Consider the following 16,201-nt stretch of genomic DNA (forward strand, 5'->3'; position numbering starts at 1 on the left):
AATCACAGCAAACAAAAGAGGGTAACGCCGAACACAGGCGTAAAACATTCCAAAATGTATAACACCGGTACATACGCTGTACAGCGGAAAATCAATGACAGGACACTCCTGAACCAAAAACAGCAAACAAGCCCGCACGAACACAGGTGGGCTAACTGAACTTAAATAACCCCAACCCAAAACCCCAAACAAGGAACAGGTGAAACCAATTAGACCAAACAAAACGAAAAGGGGAAAAGGGATCGGTAGCAGCTAGTAGACCGGTGACGACAACCGCAGAGCGCCACCCGAACGGGAAGGGGAGCCACCTTCAGTGATAGTCGTGACACAAATAAGTAAAGAGAAACAACAGTACATCATTACATTAAGACATCAAAGTTAGTCAATCCGGAAAAAGTCAAGAATTTTTAAAGTTTCTTCAAGTGCAGTCGCAAAAACCATCAAGCGCTATGAGGACTTGGATTAGCTAACACAATGTGCAATTTGAACACAGGAGTGATGGTTGCTGATAATGGGCCTCTGTACGCCTATGTAGATATTCCATTAAATATCAGCCGTTTCCAGCTACAATAGTCATTTACAACATTAACAATGTCTACACTGTATTTCTGATCAATTTGATGTTATTTTAATGGATTGAAAATGTGCTTTTCTTTCAAGAACAAGTACATTTCTAAGTGACTACAAACTTTTGAATGGTAGTGTACATGACAAACAGTCTTCTGTAAACGCAATCCTTGGATCCTTAACCTCGATGGTACTACCTGGTTTAAATAAAGGTTAAGAGTGTCTGGGATATTAAATGGGTTTTGGGGATAACAGGGTTGGTAATCAAATATCTAATTTCATGTCATATCTAATCCTTTTGGATTCTTCTCAATCCACTTTGCTATTGTCTAGTTTTCATATCACTTACTGACCTCAGATAGTAATTTAATTGCTTTGGAATGTTGAAATACAGAGATTGTGAATAAATAAATCGTTGCAACTATTGCATGATGTATGAAACACATGGAACCTAAATGCATGACAATACATAGCCCCATATTAAAACATACAATACCTAAGTAAGCAATATTATACTTTTAACTAGGTAGGTAAGTAGGTAATAAAAAATGTTACATTTCATACATGATAAAAATAAAGGTAAAGATGCCATGTTTTTGTAGAATTGCTGGAAATTAGCTTTAAAACTTCAACAATTTCTCTCAGCCTCATGGAAAAATGTGTAGAATAGCAGGTTGGATTAAAAGTTTAGAATTGCCTGTCCATGGTCTCTCTCTTGACTATGAGTTGTAGATCTTCATCACCAGTGATGAAGGAATTGGATAGATGCCACAGCTACACAAACTGACATGCAGGTTGTCATTTAGTGGCTTAGCGGAGGAAAAACCGTCTGAAATGGAAACAAATGGGTCGCTTTGACAGTGCATGTTCGTCCTTTAAAGAACCACTGCTATATGTCAACAAAGGATTAGCGGTTGCTTTGTAGACTGTGTAAAGAGGAGAGTATAATGAGAACGCAAAACTACAACTCATATTTCATTCTGTGATATATCATTTTAACATTCATAATTTGATACAATAATGCAAGGTAAGAAAAGTACATAATAAATCATAACAATATCATAATCCACCAATAACAATGCTGCCATCAAAAATGCACTGTGTTTGTGTACATAATAAATTACATTGTGTCTCTGTATCATGTTTGGCACATTACCTTTATACTGGAAAACATGACCTCACTGAAACTATTTCTCGTTTACAGAAAGTGAATGACCTAATCGATGACCGAATCATAACATGACTTACAATTCTGTCTCATTCTTTCTGGCGCATCGGTAAACATTAGGGCAGGATGAAAACTGAAGCATTACATCATTGTTTGAGAGAAAGCACGATAGCCTCCTCCATGTGATTGGAGGATAGTCGTGGCCCAATAATTCTATTGGCTAATGATAGTAAAACAGGCGGACTTTAGCGACGTATTCTGTGGAGCGCGCATAGTGCTTCAAATACAGTGAGGAACGTCGGGCCAGGTTATAATGCACTGATGTTATGATTTTACAGAAGTCGGTTATTCTATTGTAATGCGAGCTTCGAGATAGCGAGAAAGGTTCAAATTCAACATCCGCAAGGTTATTACGACCGAAGATGTCGATATTGGTCATTTAATTTTCAAGGTGACAGCGAAATTCTTGTAACCAAGGAGTGGAAGACATCGTTCAATTGGAAGCCGCCTGCATTTGGTACAGAGGTAAGGGCGTTATCCAGTTACAGTAGACTACAGTAGACTAGCCTACTCTGTTCCTCTCCTCAGTGTGGCAATTTAGAAAAAGTTTCAAAATGCTTTGTTTGATTATAATATCACATTTTGTCTGAGTAGCCTATGTATCTATCACATCCCTCTCTGTCTGTGACTGTGTGGTTTAGGTTACGGTGATACTCAAGTTTACCAATAATGTTGCCTCACAGTCAGCCTTTAACCTTGGAAATGCTTCTTATTAAGATTATCAACCATCATCCATATTCATAATCTTTGGATGCATGTTTATAGGACAACACAAAGTAGCCTAAACATATTCTCATAATGGAATGTATGTATTTTCTTTGCAGGTTTATAGATCATGCTCATCATTCCGATATGATGTTGTACATTTTCTGGATTGTACAGGTGCCCAAAATAATAAACAGCAACTACCTGGCTAGATAAATTAAAATACGTAAGACACATTTTGAACGAATGCTTTCAGTTGTGCAGCTGACTAAGTATCCCCCTTCACTGTATCCCATAAATAAGTAGCCTCCGGTAAGGTTAAACTGCTGCAAGTGATATACAGTATCATGATATGTAAATATGATTTTATTTCCGATCATTTGATTCAAAAGGCAATATGTGTTCTCAGACTTCAACTTGATCATGTAATATTCATCACCTGAACATATATTATATGCTTTGGCTGACAAGTCCAGAGGGTCTGTACCTAGGGCTCATTAAGTGTCTAATTGTATCTTATTTGACAGTTTAGAGCTTCAACTTGGGGAGCTATTCCCCAAAGGCATGGATGGTTATTTTGAAGAATTCATGCTCTTGACCTCCTTTTGCAACACAATTAGTTTTACTGCTTCTTGACTTCTTGAATGTCCCCCACCTAAATTGTTCTCCACAAATATAGGATCTGCAAAAAACAGGGCCGTATTATCGCATAAGGAGCCCCGGGGCACCGACCACCAGGGGTCCCCCACCAGATTATTATTATTATATATATATTTTTTAAATGTGTGTGTGTGTGGGGGGGGGGGGTCTGAAGTTAAAAGTGACTGATGAACTTACCCTTGCTCAGAGACATATTGGACCCAGAGAATGTGCATTGGACAGTATAAAGGATCTTGCAAAAAAACGTAAATCATCATCAGCATCCCTTTTCAGTGTTAGGGCTGCAAAGAGAACAGATGCCACCAGATCTTTAATGCAACTCACGCTAGCTTCTCTGAGATGAACATACTGAAAGGGCAATCAACTGCTCTTTGATATCTTGCAATTAGGCCCATACAGTATATCTAATGAACCGCATGCTGTGCGAGACCCATGCATGTACTTACAGGCATCGTGCTGGAAATACAGTTGAATACGTTATTCACTCAAATATAAGTAACTGCCAAAATAAAGGAAACATCAACCTAAAGTGTTTTAATAGGGTGTTGGGCCACCATGAGCCAAAACAGCTTCAATGCACCTGGGCATATATTCTACAAGTGACAGGAACTCTATTGAAGGCCTGCGACACCACTCTTCCATGAGAAATTCCATCATTTGGGGTTTTGTTGATGGTGGTGGAAAACGCTGTCTCAGGCTCCTCTCCAGAATCTCCCGTACAGTAAGTGTTCAATTGGGTTGAGATCATTTTATACATGACCCTAAGCATGATGGTATGTTAATTGCTTAATAAAATCAGCAACCACACCTGTGTGTGGAAGCACCTGCTTTCAATATACTTTGTATCCCTCATTTACTAAAGTGTTTCCTTTATTTTGGCAGTTACCTGTATATGTATTTTCATCCTTCAAGTGGATGAAATTCAGGAGACACATGCCCCCTCAGTTTCAATGGGATTGAGGCCTCCTCATGTACTTACCCAGACATCATTGCAACAGGAGTGGGGCCAGAATGGTTGGTTGGTTGGTTGCTGTAGCTTTACATAATACAGTGAAACACAGTGAAGAAGCTCTGTGCATCACTTTGAGGAGATAATAAATTAACTTCACAGACTAAATCATTAACAGTCGACTGCACTGTGGGAGGAGAGTGCGTTGGTAGCTTTTATGTCCCAGAACAAATGAACATGAAAGCGCTCCAAGGCATGTCCTTGAGCAAGGCTTTTCTCCCCTGAGTGATGCTTTTTCATTCTATCTAGCCAGAGTAATATGTCTATTGATGTGTATCACTAGCTCTGTCTTAGCAGATTCACACTCTCACAGTAGACAACGCATCAGATATACACAGGGAGAGGGAGAGAGAGAGAAAGAGGGAGGGAGAAAGAGAGAGAGAGAAAGAGGGAGAGAGAGAGAGAGAGAAAGAGAGGGAAAGAGAGAGAGAGGGAGGGAGAAAGAGAGGGAGGGAGAGAAAGAGAGAGAGGGAGGGAGAAAGAGAGGGAGGGAGAAAGAGAGGGAGGGAGAAAGAGAGAGAGGGAGAAAGAGAGAGAGGGAGGGAGAAAGAGAGGGAGAGAGAGAGAAAGAGAGAGAGGGAGGGAGAAAGAGAGAGAGGGAGGGAGAAAGAGAGAGAGAGAGGGAGGAAGAGAGAGAGAGAGAGAGAGAGAAGAGAGGTCATTGCAGCAAATAAAATGGATCAGACTAAAATCTTAGGCAGCATACTAGTATAACCCAATACAGCATGGTATTAAGAGTGTTGTTTGCATAAAGCCTACAGCATGAATTGATGATAACATATTAATGTTACCTCTATGCTGAAATACAACTACCTATACTTGAAGTGCTCTGGAAAATAGTGGAACAAAAAGTGGATAATTAGGAAATTGTTTCTGGTATCTCTGGAAATAATGGAGTGCTATGCTATGCATCTGTGGAAGTTGAAATGTCCTTTAAAAAAAATGTTAAATATGCACTCTCAAACTTTGTAATAATTTCAGCCAGCCAAAAAGGGTCCCCGTTTTTTGTGTACCACATCATCAAATTGTGTACTACGTGTGTTACGAATTCCACTCGTACTATATATTATGAATTTGTTGTGCTTAAGATCCTGGGGTGCATCTTTAAGTGATTAAATGGATAAATTTAGATTTTTTTTAAAGACAGTGAATTTGAATAATGAATGCAGTCATATTTTAAAGATGTTACAGTTCTTTGATTGTTCATAACCTTAATACTTAAATTCAAGTTATGCCCAGGGGTTGAATATCCATTAGTTTGTTCCATAACTGTAAGGTCATTTACTGTGCATTTGCATGAAGACTGCAAGAGACGGTTAAGAATTACAATTTCAAGCATTTTGGAAAAATGCTTTCACCAGTGGTTCTTTTCAGAGACTAATTTTATGCATTTTCCATGGGTCATGTGCACATGTTCCAAACACCAACTGTAGTGACCATGTGTTAGATATTAAAAGGGGTAGAGATCATTTTCACGCTGCTCTGAATTACATAGTGCCAAAGTCATTTTCACAGAAAGCATTGTAAGAAATTAACATATTTATTTTCCCAACAGGACCAGTGTTGATTCAGTCTGGCTGAGCTGAAATAAAATTATGATGAAATTAGTATAAAAACCTGTGCAATTAATTTCATTATCATTAAATGAGACATCCCACTGGGCATACACTGGTTGAATCAACGTTGTTGTCTTTTTGCTCAGTGCAAAAAAGGCCAGGCTGAAAATTAGAGACATGCCTACAGCCCTATCAATAATTCATAAAGCAGACATAAATGTTTTATCGTCTCCAATACATTTGCAAATGTGCAGAGATGTTGTATAACATTCAGGATTAGGGGAAAGAACATGTTTTTAGAAGGAGCGAGCACAAGAGAGGGTATAATTAGAACTGCCCCTGGTTGTAAAGTCATCATACATATGTGCGGCTTCTGAATGACAAGGTAGATGACCAATACTGTATGATACATTGTCACACATTTCTTGCACTGCCACAGCCATTTTACATTACATAGTGATTTAGTGGCGGGCAACAGCAATATTATGTTCATTTGTATAATGTATTTTTTTTGCGATTGATCTTTCATAAAGCACAGGCTGGTTAGCCAATAACTGTCACTTGAAAGCAGAGCTGGTGTATGTTGTGTTGATTTAACAAACAAAACAACTCTCCCCTGCCTGTAAGTAATGAAGTAGTAGCTCAACTTCACAATGGTAGTGTGAACATCTGGCGCGGTAATCTCTCTTAAATTAAAATGTGAGCCATGCAAAGCACCCTGCCTGGTCATGGCCCTGAGTGGCTCAACTTTGTATTAAGGGGAAGCATGGAGTCTAACATCTGTCTAAGGGTTGTGTTTCTAATGCCAGAAAGGGCTTTTCAGATACTTAGTTATTATCTCTCATTTCAACATGAGAGCACCTAAACAAGGTTGTTCATCGCAGCATTCAGAAAAACAATAACAGACCTTAGTCCCCAGCATTCCGTAAAATGCATAATGTCAGGTCTGGTGCAAATTGTTTATTCATGAGGAGGACTGTTATTTATTAACAACAGGGTGTTGTTGTCTTCCTAGGACATTAGCTTACATGGTTACCAGTGCATTTAAAAAATATGAAATTACACTTGTTAAACAAAAATTGGAGTGAGAGGTAATACATAGTGATTAGTGGTTAATTTGTTGTTTTGTGAGGTTGTCATTTTAAAGAGCCGCGTCCATCAAAATGAGACAGCTGCAAGCATCTGATGCCCTAGGTCTAGGAGCACAGTTGACAGCCTAAAAATAACACTAGACCTTTGGACAATTTATTAATATACTGTCTGGATTGGACAGACACATCACTCACGGTTAGGAGAGGAGGCAAGAAGTCATGTCTGAGTGACAAAGGATTGGAGAATGATTGGGACAGAGCATCCTGTTGACAAAGGATTGGAGAATGTTGGGGACCGAGTATCCTGTTGACAAAGGATTGGAGAATGATGGGGACCGAGTATCCTGTTGACAAAGGATTGGAGAATGATGGGGACCGAGTATCCTGTTGACAAAGGATTGGAGAATGATGGGGACCGAGTATCCTGTTGACAAAGGATTGGAGAATGATGGGGACCGAGTATCCTGTTGACAAAGGATTGGAGAATGATGGGGACCGAGTATCCTGTTGACAAAGGATTGGAGAATGATTGGGACAGAGCATCCTGTTGATCAAGGATCCATTGTAGTTGGGTTCTTTAAACATGGCTAGAGGGGTTGATAATGGGGCGAGGTATGTCTGCCTGGGTAGTGATATCAAAATGGAAATGAAGGAAAATGTACAGTGATACATACTGGTGTCAGAGTACTGGCTGCTGAATGTGCCTCTGATCCAGATAGAGGTCTGGTTGTTGTGTTCTCCCAACTGATCCATCCCTCCTACTGTACATCCTGCTGTAAAAGCATTCTAACACACACTATTTTGTATATACCTACATTTCTATATTTTAGTTACACCCACTGATCTTTCAGCTCTGTGTCTATCCTGTCCTCCATTTGCATGTTCCAGTGTTCCACCCGTTAGAGCCCGTTGAGGTTTTAGAGATAAGGAACAGCCACGGAGCACCAGCCATTAAGAGCAGCCCAAGGGTTGGTTCCTTTGCTACTTCCTGTCAGGTTGCCATGGCATCAGGCAAGGTGGCCCTGTTTCCTGCCGCCCAGAGGAACTGTGGGGGTTACGTCCTAAGTGTGCCCCTGTTCTCTAATGTGATCAGACAGGCGTGGTGGAGACTGTCACACTTCCCAGCCAGACAGGGGCCCCAGCCCATCACTGAGTGCTGCCAGCTCAGCGAGTACCACTCTGAAACATCTCCCAATGTAATATTAGGACTGGAGCTTGCCTCCACTGTAGCCTCCTCCATCAGATATATTTTAAAGCCACTAACCGTGCTCGGCTCTGCCCCTCTGCGGCTTAGCTTTCTCTGATGCAACTCTCCAGGGAGTCAATTTGTGTGCAGCGCTTGAAAGGAGCTGGGTAATTATTCCCATCTTGTTTTCATTTTCGTGTCTTTTCATTCTGGTTCTATTGGTGTAACTCTAGTGTGTCAATGTACCGGCTTTGTTCAGAAGATTTCAAACAAGGCTTTGTCATGCCAACGTTTCCAAAGGCTGAGCAAGAGAATATGTCTTGGGAGCGCCACAGAATACTCACACTGTGTTTTTGTGATTTGTTACCCACTTCTTTTTCTCCCCACACTGTACTTTAGTGAATAATTGAATGAGACTGTGGGTTTGCTGTCTCTTTGGTGTAAGCCAATGAAATGACAGCATGAGGTATGTGTCTATGGAGGTTTGTGGAGAAACAACAGATTTGGAGTGGGTTGACAATCGACCTCTTGACAGCTATAATTTAAAAAATCATAGTTAATACATTGGATGTGGGCTAGAGTAGTCCACGTTGCTGGGGTTGAATGAGATACTAATGTTTTGTGCTGATGAATAAGTTACATTTGAGGAAAAGCGTCTGACCTAAATACCAAAAATACCCCAGTCTACCTGTGCATCTCTCACATTTTAGAGCTATTTCTCTCATAAAACATCAAGATGGTTGAGCGTAGAAGAAACATCAAGATGGTTGAGTGGAGAAGAAGCAATTTCCTGACATTACGTCAACAGAGCCTGATGCTTGTCATCTTAAGGCATTCCAATCGCACTCTGCCAAAGTTAAAATCCTCTTTACTGTGAGGTCATTGGTAAACAGCGTCATTCTAATGTTTGGAGAAATCAGTGTGTGTTGACATTTCCCTATTGAAGCTGACTGGTAGTTTTCAAAGAAGCTTTTTTGTATAGCAATATGAACCTCAATATGGCAGGTATGCTAGGGAGGCTTCAGTTCCATTAGTACAATACTGAGGTATTTAAAACAAGCAGTGGAATCAAAGTCTGTAATATAGAATTAGGTGCCAGTTTTCAACATTTCACCCTTGTCTGGTTTCAGGTTTTCTTTTCATGTTGGTGTTGTTTCTGACCAGTGCGGAGGCAGAAGGGAATAACATTATTTAGCTTCCTGAGCAGTAAATGCTGTTCAACCCACTGATTCATTGTGTAACAATGCCTATTACCTGTCACCAGCCTCTCACTGCCTGCCACAGAACCCACAGAAACTAGTGGAGAGAGACATGGAGGCACACGTCTCAACCCCATACATAAACTGATCCTAGAGTTATTGTAACATGTAAATGATCGTCACAAACACATTACATTATTAAAAAGCCACATTCAAATTGGATATACACAGCTACAGTATTGATTTCTACATTTAGTTTCCTCAGGGTTAGAAGATAGATTTTGTGTCACAGAAAAGAAAACAGCCCAATGTCTGCTGTGCCATGTGGAGGTTCGGTTGAATTTACTGTGGGTTCCATAAGCTGATGGACACCTTAATGCCTTTGGCTTGACAATATGTTTTCCTGCTGGGTCAGGGTGATTTACAGAGTAACAGGAGCTCTGAATCATTCATACTGCCCCAGTCTTCACATGGACTTTTATTTCTTGTAGCTGTGGCCCCCTGAAGTAACACAACATCACAGCTTTAAGGAAACCTTGTTTTCCACGATGTGTTCTACAATTACCATGAATTACCACCGTGCTTCTACACCTGCATTGCTTGCTGTTTGGGGTTTTAGGCTGGGTTTCTGTACAGCACTTTGAGATATCAGCTGATGTACGAAGGGCTATATAAATAAATTTGATTTGATTTGATTTGATGTTAAAAGAGAACTATTCATCACCCGTTTAAGTGGGCTGCCTCATTAAATTGTATTTTTTTTAATTGATTTATTTGCAGGTGTGTTGTAAAACATAAACAAATACCTGATAGATGTATCTTTACCTTAAATAAATAATAACTTACAAATGAATGATTGTTGACCATATTTACATGTGAAATGCATTATTGTCATGCAATATTTTTTACAATATGTTTTATAATTTCTTCTTACAGGATTAGACCAAAGCTCCATCGTCATAGCAGAAGAAGTCACAGTTTAACCTGGCCCATGGTTAACAGGGTTACCTCATTCTACTGCAACATGGGAGGATCTGGGATCTGTGCTCGGCTGATGATTGTCTTTCTAATGGTGATCTCATGTCAAAGTTCAGAAGCTAGTTCTCCCTGCCCAGCGCAGTGTGTATGTGAAACACGTCCATGGTACACACCTCAATCGGTATACCATCAGGCCAAGACGGTGGACTGCAATGAGCTCCATCTTAGTGGGGTCCCGTGGAATATTTCAGGTGACACTCAGGTGCTTCTCCTCCAGAGTAACAACATCTCCTCTGTGTCTGTGGAGCTCCAGAGTCTAGTCAACCTCACAGAGCTAGACCTCTCCCAAAACCACTTCACACAGATCCAAGACATTGGACTTCACAACCTGACACAGCTTGTCACTCTCTACCTTGAGGAAAACCAAGTAAAAGAACTGCAAGATTTCTGTCTGAAGGATCTTGACAGTTTGGAAGAGCTTTACATCAACCATAACCAAATCTCCTCCATTGGGCCTAAAGCCTTCTCTGGGCTCAGAAACCTCCTGAGGCTCCATCTCAACTCCAACAAGCTGGTGGCCATAGACAGCCACTGGTTTGAGTCTCTCCCTAACCTGGAGATTCTCATGATAGGGGAGAACCCCATCCTGGGGTTACAGGATATGAACTTCCACCCCTTGTCAAAGCTGCACAGTCTGGTGCTGGCTGGCATGGGCCTCAGGGAGGTCCCGTCGGGAGCTTTCCAGGGGTTGGAATACCTGGAGAGTCTGTCCTTCTTTGACAACAAGCTGACAGCAGTCCCCAAAGATGCCCTCCGGGTCCTACCAAATCTCAAGTTCTTAGACCTTAACAAGAATCCCATTGGCCGTGTTCAGGAGGGAGACTTCCATGATTTCCCCCATCTGGAGGAGCTGAGTCTGAATAACATGGAGGGCCTGGTTGCCATTGAGAGGGGGGCGTTCTCCAACCTCCCAGAGATGGCAAAACTGGAAATTTATAACAACCCCCATTTAGCTTATATTGATCGTGCCGCTTTCATTGACATGGGCGGCCTGCGCACTCTGTTAGTCCACAACAATGACATCAGCCTCTTGTCACACGAGGTTTTGTCCTCTTTCCCTAGCCTGGATGAAGTGAGTCTCCACAGTAACCCTCTCAGGTGTGACTGCCTCTCTAACTGGGGCCCAGTCCTGGGGAACCAGTCCACCCTCAAGTTGCTGGAGTCCCAAATCACCCTCTGTGCCTCCCCTCCCCATTTGGTTGGCCACGCCCTCCAGGAAGTGGTCACCACCAGCTGGAATGTTGTCAGCAACACCTGCCTCCCTCACATCTCCCTGCACACATTCCCCCCACTGCTCAATGTCACTGCTGGACAACCCCTGACTCTGGACTGTTGGGCTGTTGCTGACCCTGCACCTCAGTTCTACTGGGTGACGCCAACAGGAGACAAGGTGACCTCAGAGGCTGTCTCTGCAGTCATGGTGGACGGCAGGAGCACAAAGAAACACAGACTGCAGGAACAGGGGGCTCTGGAGATCCTCCAGGTTGAGCCAGCTGATTCTGGTCTGTACACGTGCGTGGCGTGGAACACAGAGGGGGCGGACACGCGTAGTGTGTCAGTGTACGTGGAGAAAGGAGACTGGCACGGTGGCAGGTTGAATGTCGGGGGGCACACGGTAAACACCATAATGGCCCTGGTGGTCCTGGCTAAGATCATCCACTCCCAGTCAGTGGTCCTGGAGTGGAAACTCTACCCTCCTCACTTCCACAGCCATGAGGCATCTCAGCCCAAGTGGTCCAGCGCCACCATGAAGATTGACAACCCTCAGATCAGCTATACAGCCAAGGTTCCGGTTGATGTGCAAGAATACAACCTGACTCACCTGTTGCCCTCGACAGAGTACAGAGTGTGTCTGACCATGTCAGCTACAGAACAGCAGACGCAACACTCCTGCATCAACGTCACCACCAAGGAGGCCAGTTTTGCTGTGGAGATGGTGGCCCAGCCCACCAATGTGGCCCTTGCAGCTGTCATGGGCTCCATGTTTGCCATCTGCATCATGGCCCTGCTTGTGTTCTACATGGGCCGGCGTATGAAGCAGAAATCCTGCCATCACTCCTTGAAGAAATACGTGCAGCATGCCACCTCCATCCCCCTGAATGAGCTCTACCCTCCCCTGATCAACCTGTGGGAGAACGAGACTGAGAAGGAGAAAGAGGGTCCAGTGGATCCCCAGAACTCTCAGATTGACACCTCAAAGACATACATGTGGTAATAAAGGTCAAAGTGCGTAGATGTAAAAGAGACATTTAAAGACGTTTATGTACTGTACTGTATGTAATCTTAGTTACTGCTCAATCTTGAGATTTAAGAGTAAGATGTCATTGTGAAAGATAAGGTATTTTTAGACTGCAGATCTCTAGCTCAAGCACACTTAGTTGTCCCGTTGAATAAGGATCCTATTGTAATGCAGTTATGTTACATAAGGAAATATGCTGAGTGGGCCAGGTTTGAAGTATCCATGGCCAAACACACCTCCACAGAAGTACACTGTAACATCAAGCATGTAAGATATTTTATTGTTTATTTAATTCACTTTCTAGATTATATTTAACTAAATATGAAACGAATCCATACTACATTTCTGCCAGAGCACTTAGGTCAAGACCTGTTCACTGCTGCGTACTAATTCCAAATCACTGTTTAGGATTTCTTGCATGTCTACCTGCATGTTTTTCCTGTGCTCTTGAGTATTTAGTCAAGTACCCCTTCTCTCCTTTCCCTTTGAAATATACAGGTGTAAAGCTGACAACAAAAATGTTTCTTCTACTTGGGGGTCGTATCCTGTTGTTCTTTCTTCTTTAGATGATTACTCCTAACACAACGGACCCTGTTTCATAGCTTTAAAGGTAGACTCAACGATATGACGTAGATGGAGAAAGTAAACAGCATAGTGGGTCAATTTCCGCAACAACTAAGAGCGTTGAAGCGCGAGGCTCAACTTCTCCGCTTATTTTGGTGCCATGGCTACCACGCTGTGAACCCCGTGCACATGCGCATATACTGTGTGTGACTGTGTGAGAGCGAAGTCTTGCTCATATCTGCGGTGCAGCTTGTGGCAACGTAATTTCACTGAGTCTACCTTTAACAGTTCATGAACATACAGTAAGGAAATAAATGCCATTCTTGTCTGGCATTGCATTTATTGTCCATTTGTTACTGTTAGCCTGCACATGAAGAAAAAAAACAGCATTTGAATGTATGTTTATTTATTTGTTTGCTAACTTGTTTCATATATATTTATTTTCTCACATTTTATAATCGAAAAATGTGCATTATAGTTAACCTATGCAGGATAAATGAACACTACCCTCATGTTCTTTGACTTGTTCATTACCAGACCGAGATCATGATGAAGTCATGCAGAGTTGAACCTTTATTAAGATTCTCTGCATGGACAGTTAAGGTTAAGGGGTATTAACAACATGCATTTTCCTTCACACACAATGCAACATTTAGTGCTATCTACTGTCTATCATGGTGGTTAACTACCACATACACGTGATTTATTTATGTTCTATTAAAAATAGATTTCTAGAATATAGCAATTTAAGGTTGCACACAATGGCCAGTTACTGCATGAGTTTGCACTATATTTTGTGGACTGTTTTTGACTGTTTTTTAAACCATGCCATACAGTACAAGTGAACCTATTTAAGATGGAATATTTACTCACAATACAATGCACTTAGTTGTTGGAATATGCTCATCCAAATGTCTCCCCTGTACCAAAATATTTCAACCAAGATTCGACAGCTTGAGAATATCTGGAAAATGTCTCCAGGATATACTGCTGGTTAACTCATAGATGTAACACGATATTTAGACACATTACATGGTTTTGCATTAGATGTAGGAAACTGCTTATTTTTTCATTTAATTTTATAACCTGATGAAACATCCAAACATTTTATTTATGTGCTTATTTGTTTATATATTGATTGATTGATTATGAATATGACACATATTAATCAAAAATCAGTTTTTTTATATATATATTGAGCTATTCAAAAACATTAAGCCAAGGAATAACATTTCAGACACAATACATTTATTGTGTGTATAGTTCCATAACAAAGAGGCTGAAAATATCTTTTGATCTATCAAAATGCTGTATGTAGCAAAAGGCTGACTCTCAAAATGAAATGTTATTGACTAAAGCATGCCCTCTAGTGGCATTAGGTCATTAATCAAAGTACAGTGTAACGTTTCAAATGCTGTAGTCTAGAATTTGATTAAACTTGACAGTGAATTGCAGGGTATTTTGTAATATAAAGCAATCTTGTTATATTTTAATTAAACCATTAATATTCCTCAACACTTTAGACGTATCGGTCTGTGCTTCTGTAGTTAATGGGAGATGACTGTGAAGAAATGTATTTCTTGACATGAATAAAATCATTATCCCATTTATTTGAATTTCCTGTATCCATTTTTTTGTTACGGGAACATTCTTCTCTTGTAGAATGAAAGAGAAAACATTTCAAATTTTAGAAAATGATAGGCAGAATCTACTGCACACCCACAGCTGATTAGTGAAGGTGTTGTAGGCAAAAGTGAAGAAACAGGAAAAAGTCTCTGCACACTTCTAGTCAGATGCAATTTTCTTTAATTGTGGTTTAGCTTTCGGTCAGCTGACCTTCATCAGCTCAGCAACAAGAATCTGAATGGAAATGTGCAGACTTTCCTGTTTCTCAAGTTTTAGTAAAAAAAAATTATAAATCAAATCAAATGTTATTTTTCATACACATATTTAGCAGATGTTATTGGCCACATACACATATTTAGCAGATGTTATTGTGGGTGTAGCGAAATGCTTGTGTTCCTAGCTCCCACAGTGCAGTAGTATCTTAACAATTCACAACAAATCACAATACACACAAATCACTGAAGACTCAAATCACTGGAGACTCATATCTCCCGCATTAGCTTTAAGCACCAGCTGTCAGATCAGCTCACAAATCACTGCACCTGTACATAGCCCATCTGTAAATAGCCCATCCAACTACCCCATCCCCATACTGTATTTATTTATTTATCTTGCTTCTTTGCACATTCATCTTCTGCACATCTACCATTCCAGTGTTTAATTGGTATATTGTAATTACTTCGCCACCATGGCCTATTTCTTGCCTTACCTCCCTTATCCTACCTCATTTGCACATACTGTATATAGACCTTTTTTTTCTCTACTGTATTAATGGCTGTATGTTTGTGTATTCCATGTGTAACTCTGTGTTGTTGTATGTGTCAAACTGCTTTGCTTTATCTTGGCCAAGTCGCAGTTGCAAATGAGAACTTGTTCTCAACTAGCCTATCTGGTTAAATAAAGGTGAAATAAATAAAATAAAACATCTAAAAGTAAACATATGGAATTAAGAAATATATAAATATTAGGACGAGCAATGTCAGAGTGGCATTGACTAAAATACATTAGAATAGAATACGGTATATAGATATGAGATGAGTAAAGAAGTATGTAAACATTATTAAAGTGACAATATATATAAGGCTGCAACACAAGAATGATGTGTATATGGCTACCTGTGGAGATGAGAGGGGAAGAATGACGACCAGAAATCCATTGAATTATTTTGGATATGATATAATTAATCAATAAGGCCCGAGGGTGTGTGGTATATGGCCAATATACCACAGCTAAGAGCTGTTCTTTTGCATCGCATAGTGACTACACACAGCCCTTAGTCGTGGTATATTGGCCATATACCACAAACCCCAGAGGTGCCTTATTACTATTGTAAAATGGTTACCAGTGGAATTAGAGCAGTAAAAATAAATGTTTTGTCATACCCTGGTATATGGTTTGATATACCACGGCTGTCAGCCAATCAGCATTCAGGGTTCGAACCACCCAGTTTAGGGTGTATCACATCCGGCTGTGATTGGGAATCCCATAGCGAGGCGCACAATTGGCCCAGTATCGTCCGGGTTTGGCCGGAGT

At 40.8% G+C, this 16,201-nt stretch overlaps 1 protein-coding gene across 1 annotated transcript; it reads left to right on the top strand.

Annotated features, from left to right (window-relative positions):
* The first annotated feature begins 2,012 nt into the window (after positions 1-2,012).
* On the top strand, positions 2,013-14,658 carry si:ch211-180f4.1 (uncharacterized protein LOC100144405 homolog). Its single transcript, XM_024385130.1, has 2 exons — positions 2,013-2,260; positions 10,138-14,658. Exon 2 carries the CDS (start codon positions 10,193-10,195, stop codon positions 12,452-12,454), a length of 2,262 nt encoding a protein of 753 aa, XP_024240898.1. The 5' UTR covers positions 2,013-2,260; positions 10,138-10,192; the 3' UTR covers positions 12,455-14,658.
* The last annotated feature ends 1,543 nt before the right edge of the window (positions 14,659-16,201 follow it).

This window comes from Oncorhynchus tshawytscha, linkage group LG22, assembly GCF_018296145.1.
Source record: "Oncorhynchus tshawytscha isolate Ot180627B linkage group LG22, Otsh_v2.0, whole genome shotgun sequence".
Taxonomy (NCBI): domain Eukaryota; kingdom Metazoa; phylum Chordata; class Actinopteri; order Salmoniformes; family Salmonidae; genus Oncorhynchus; species Oncorhynchus tshawytscha.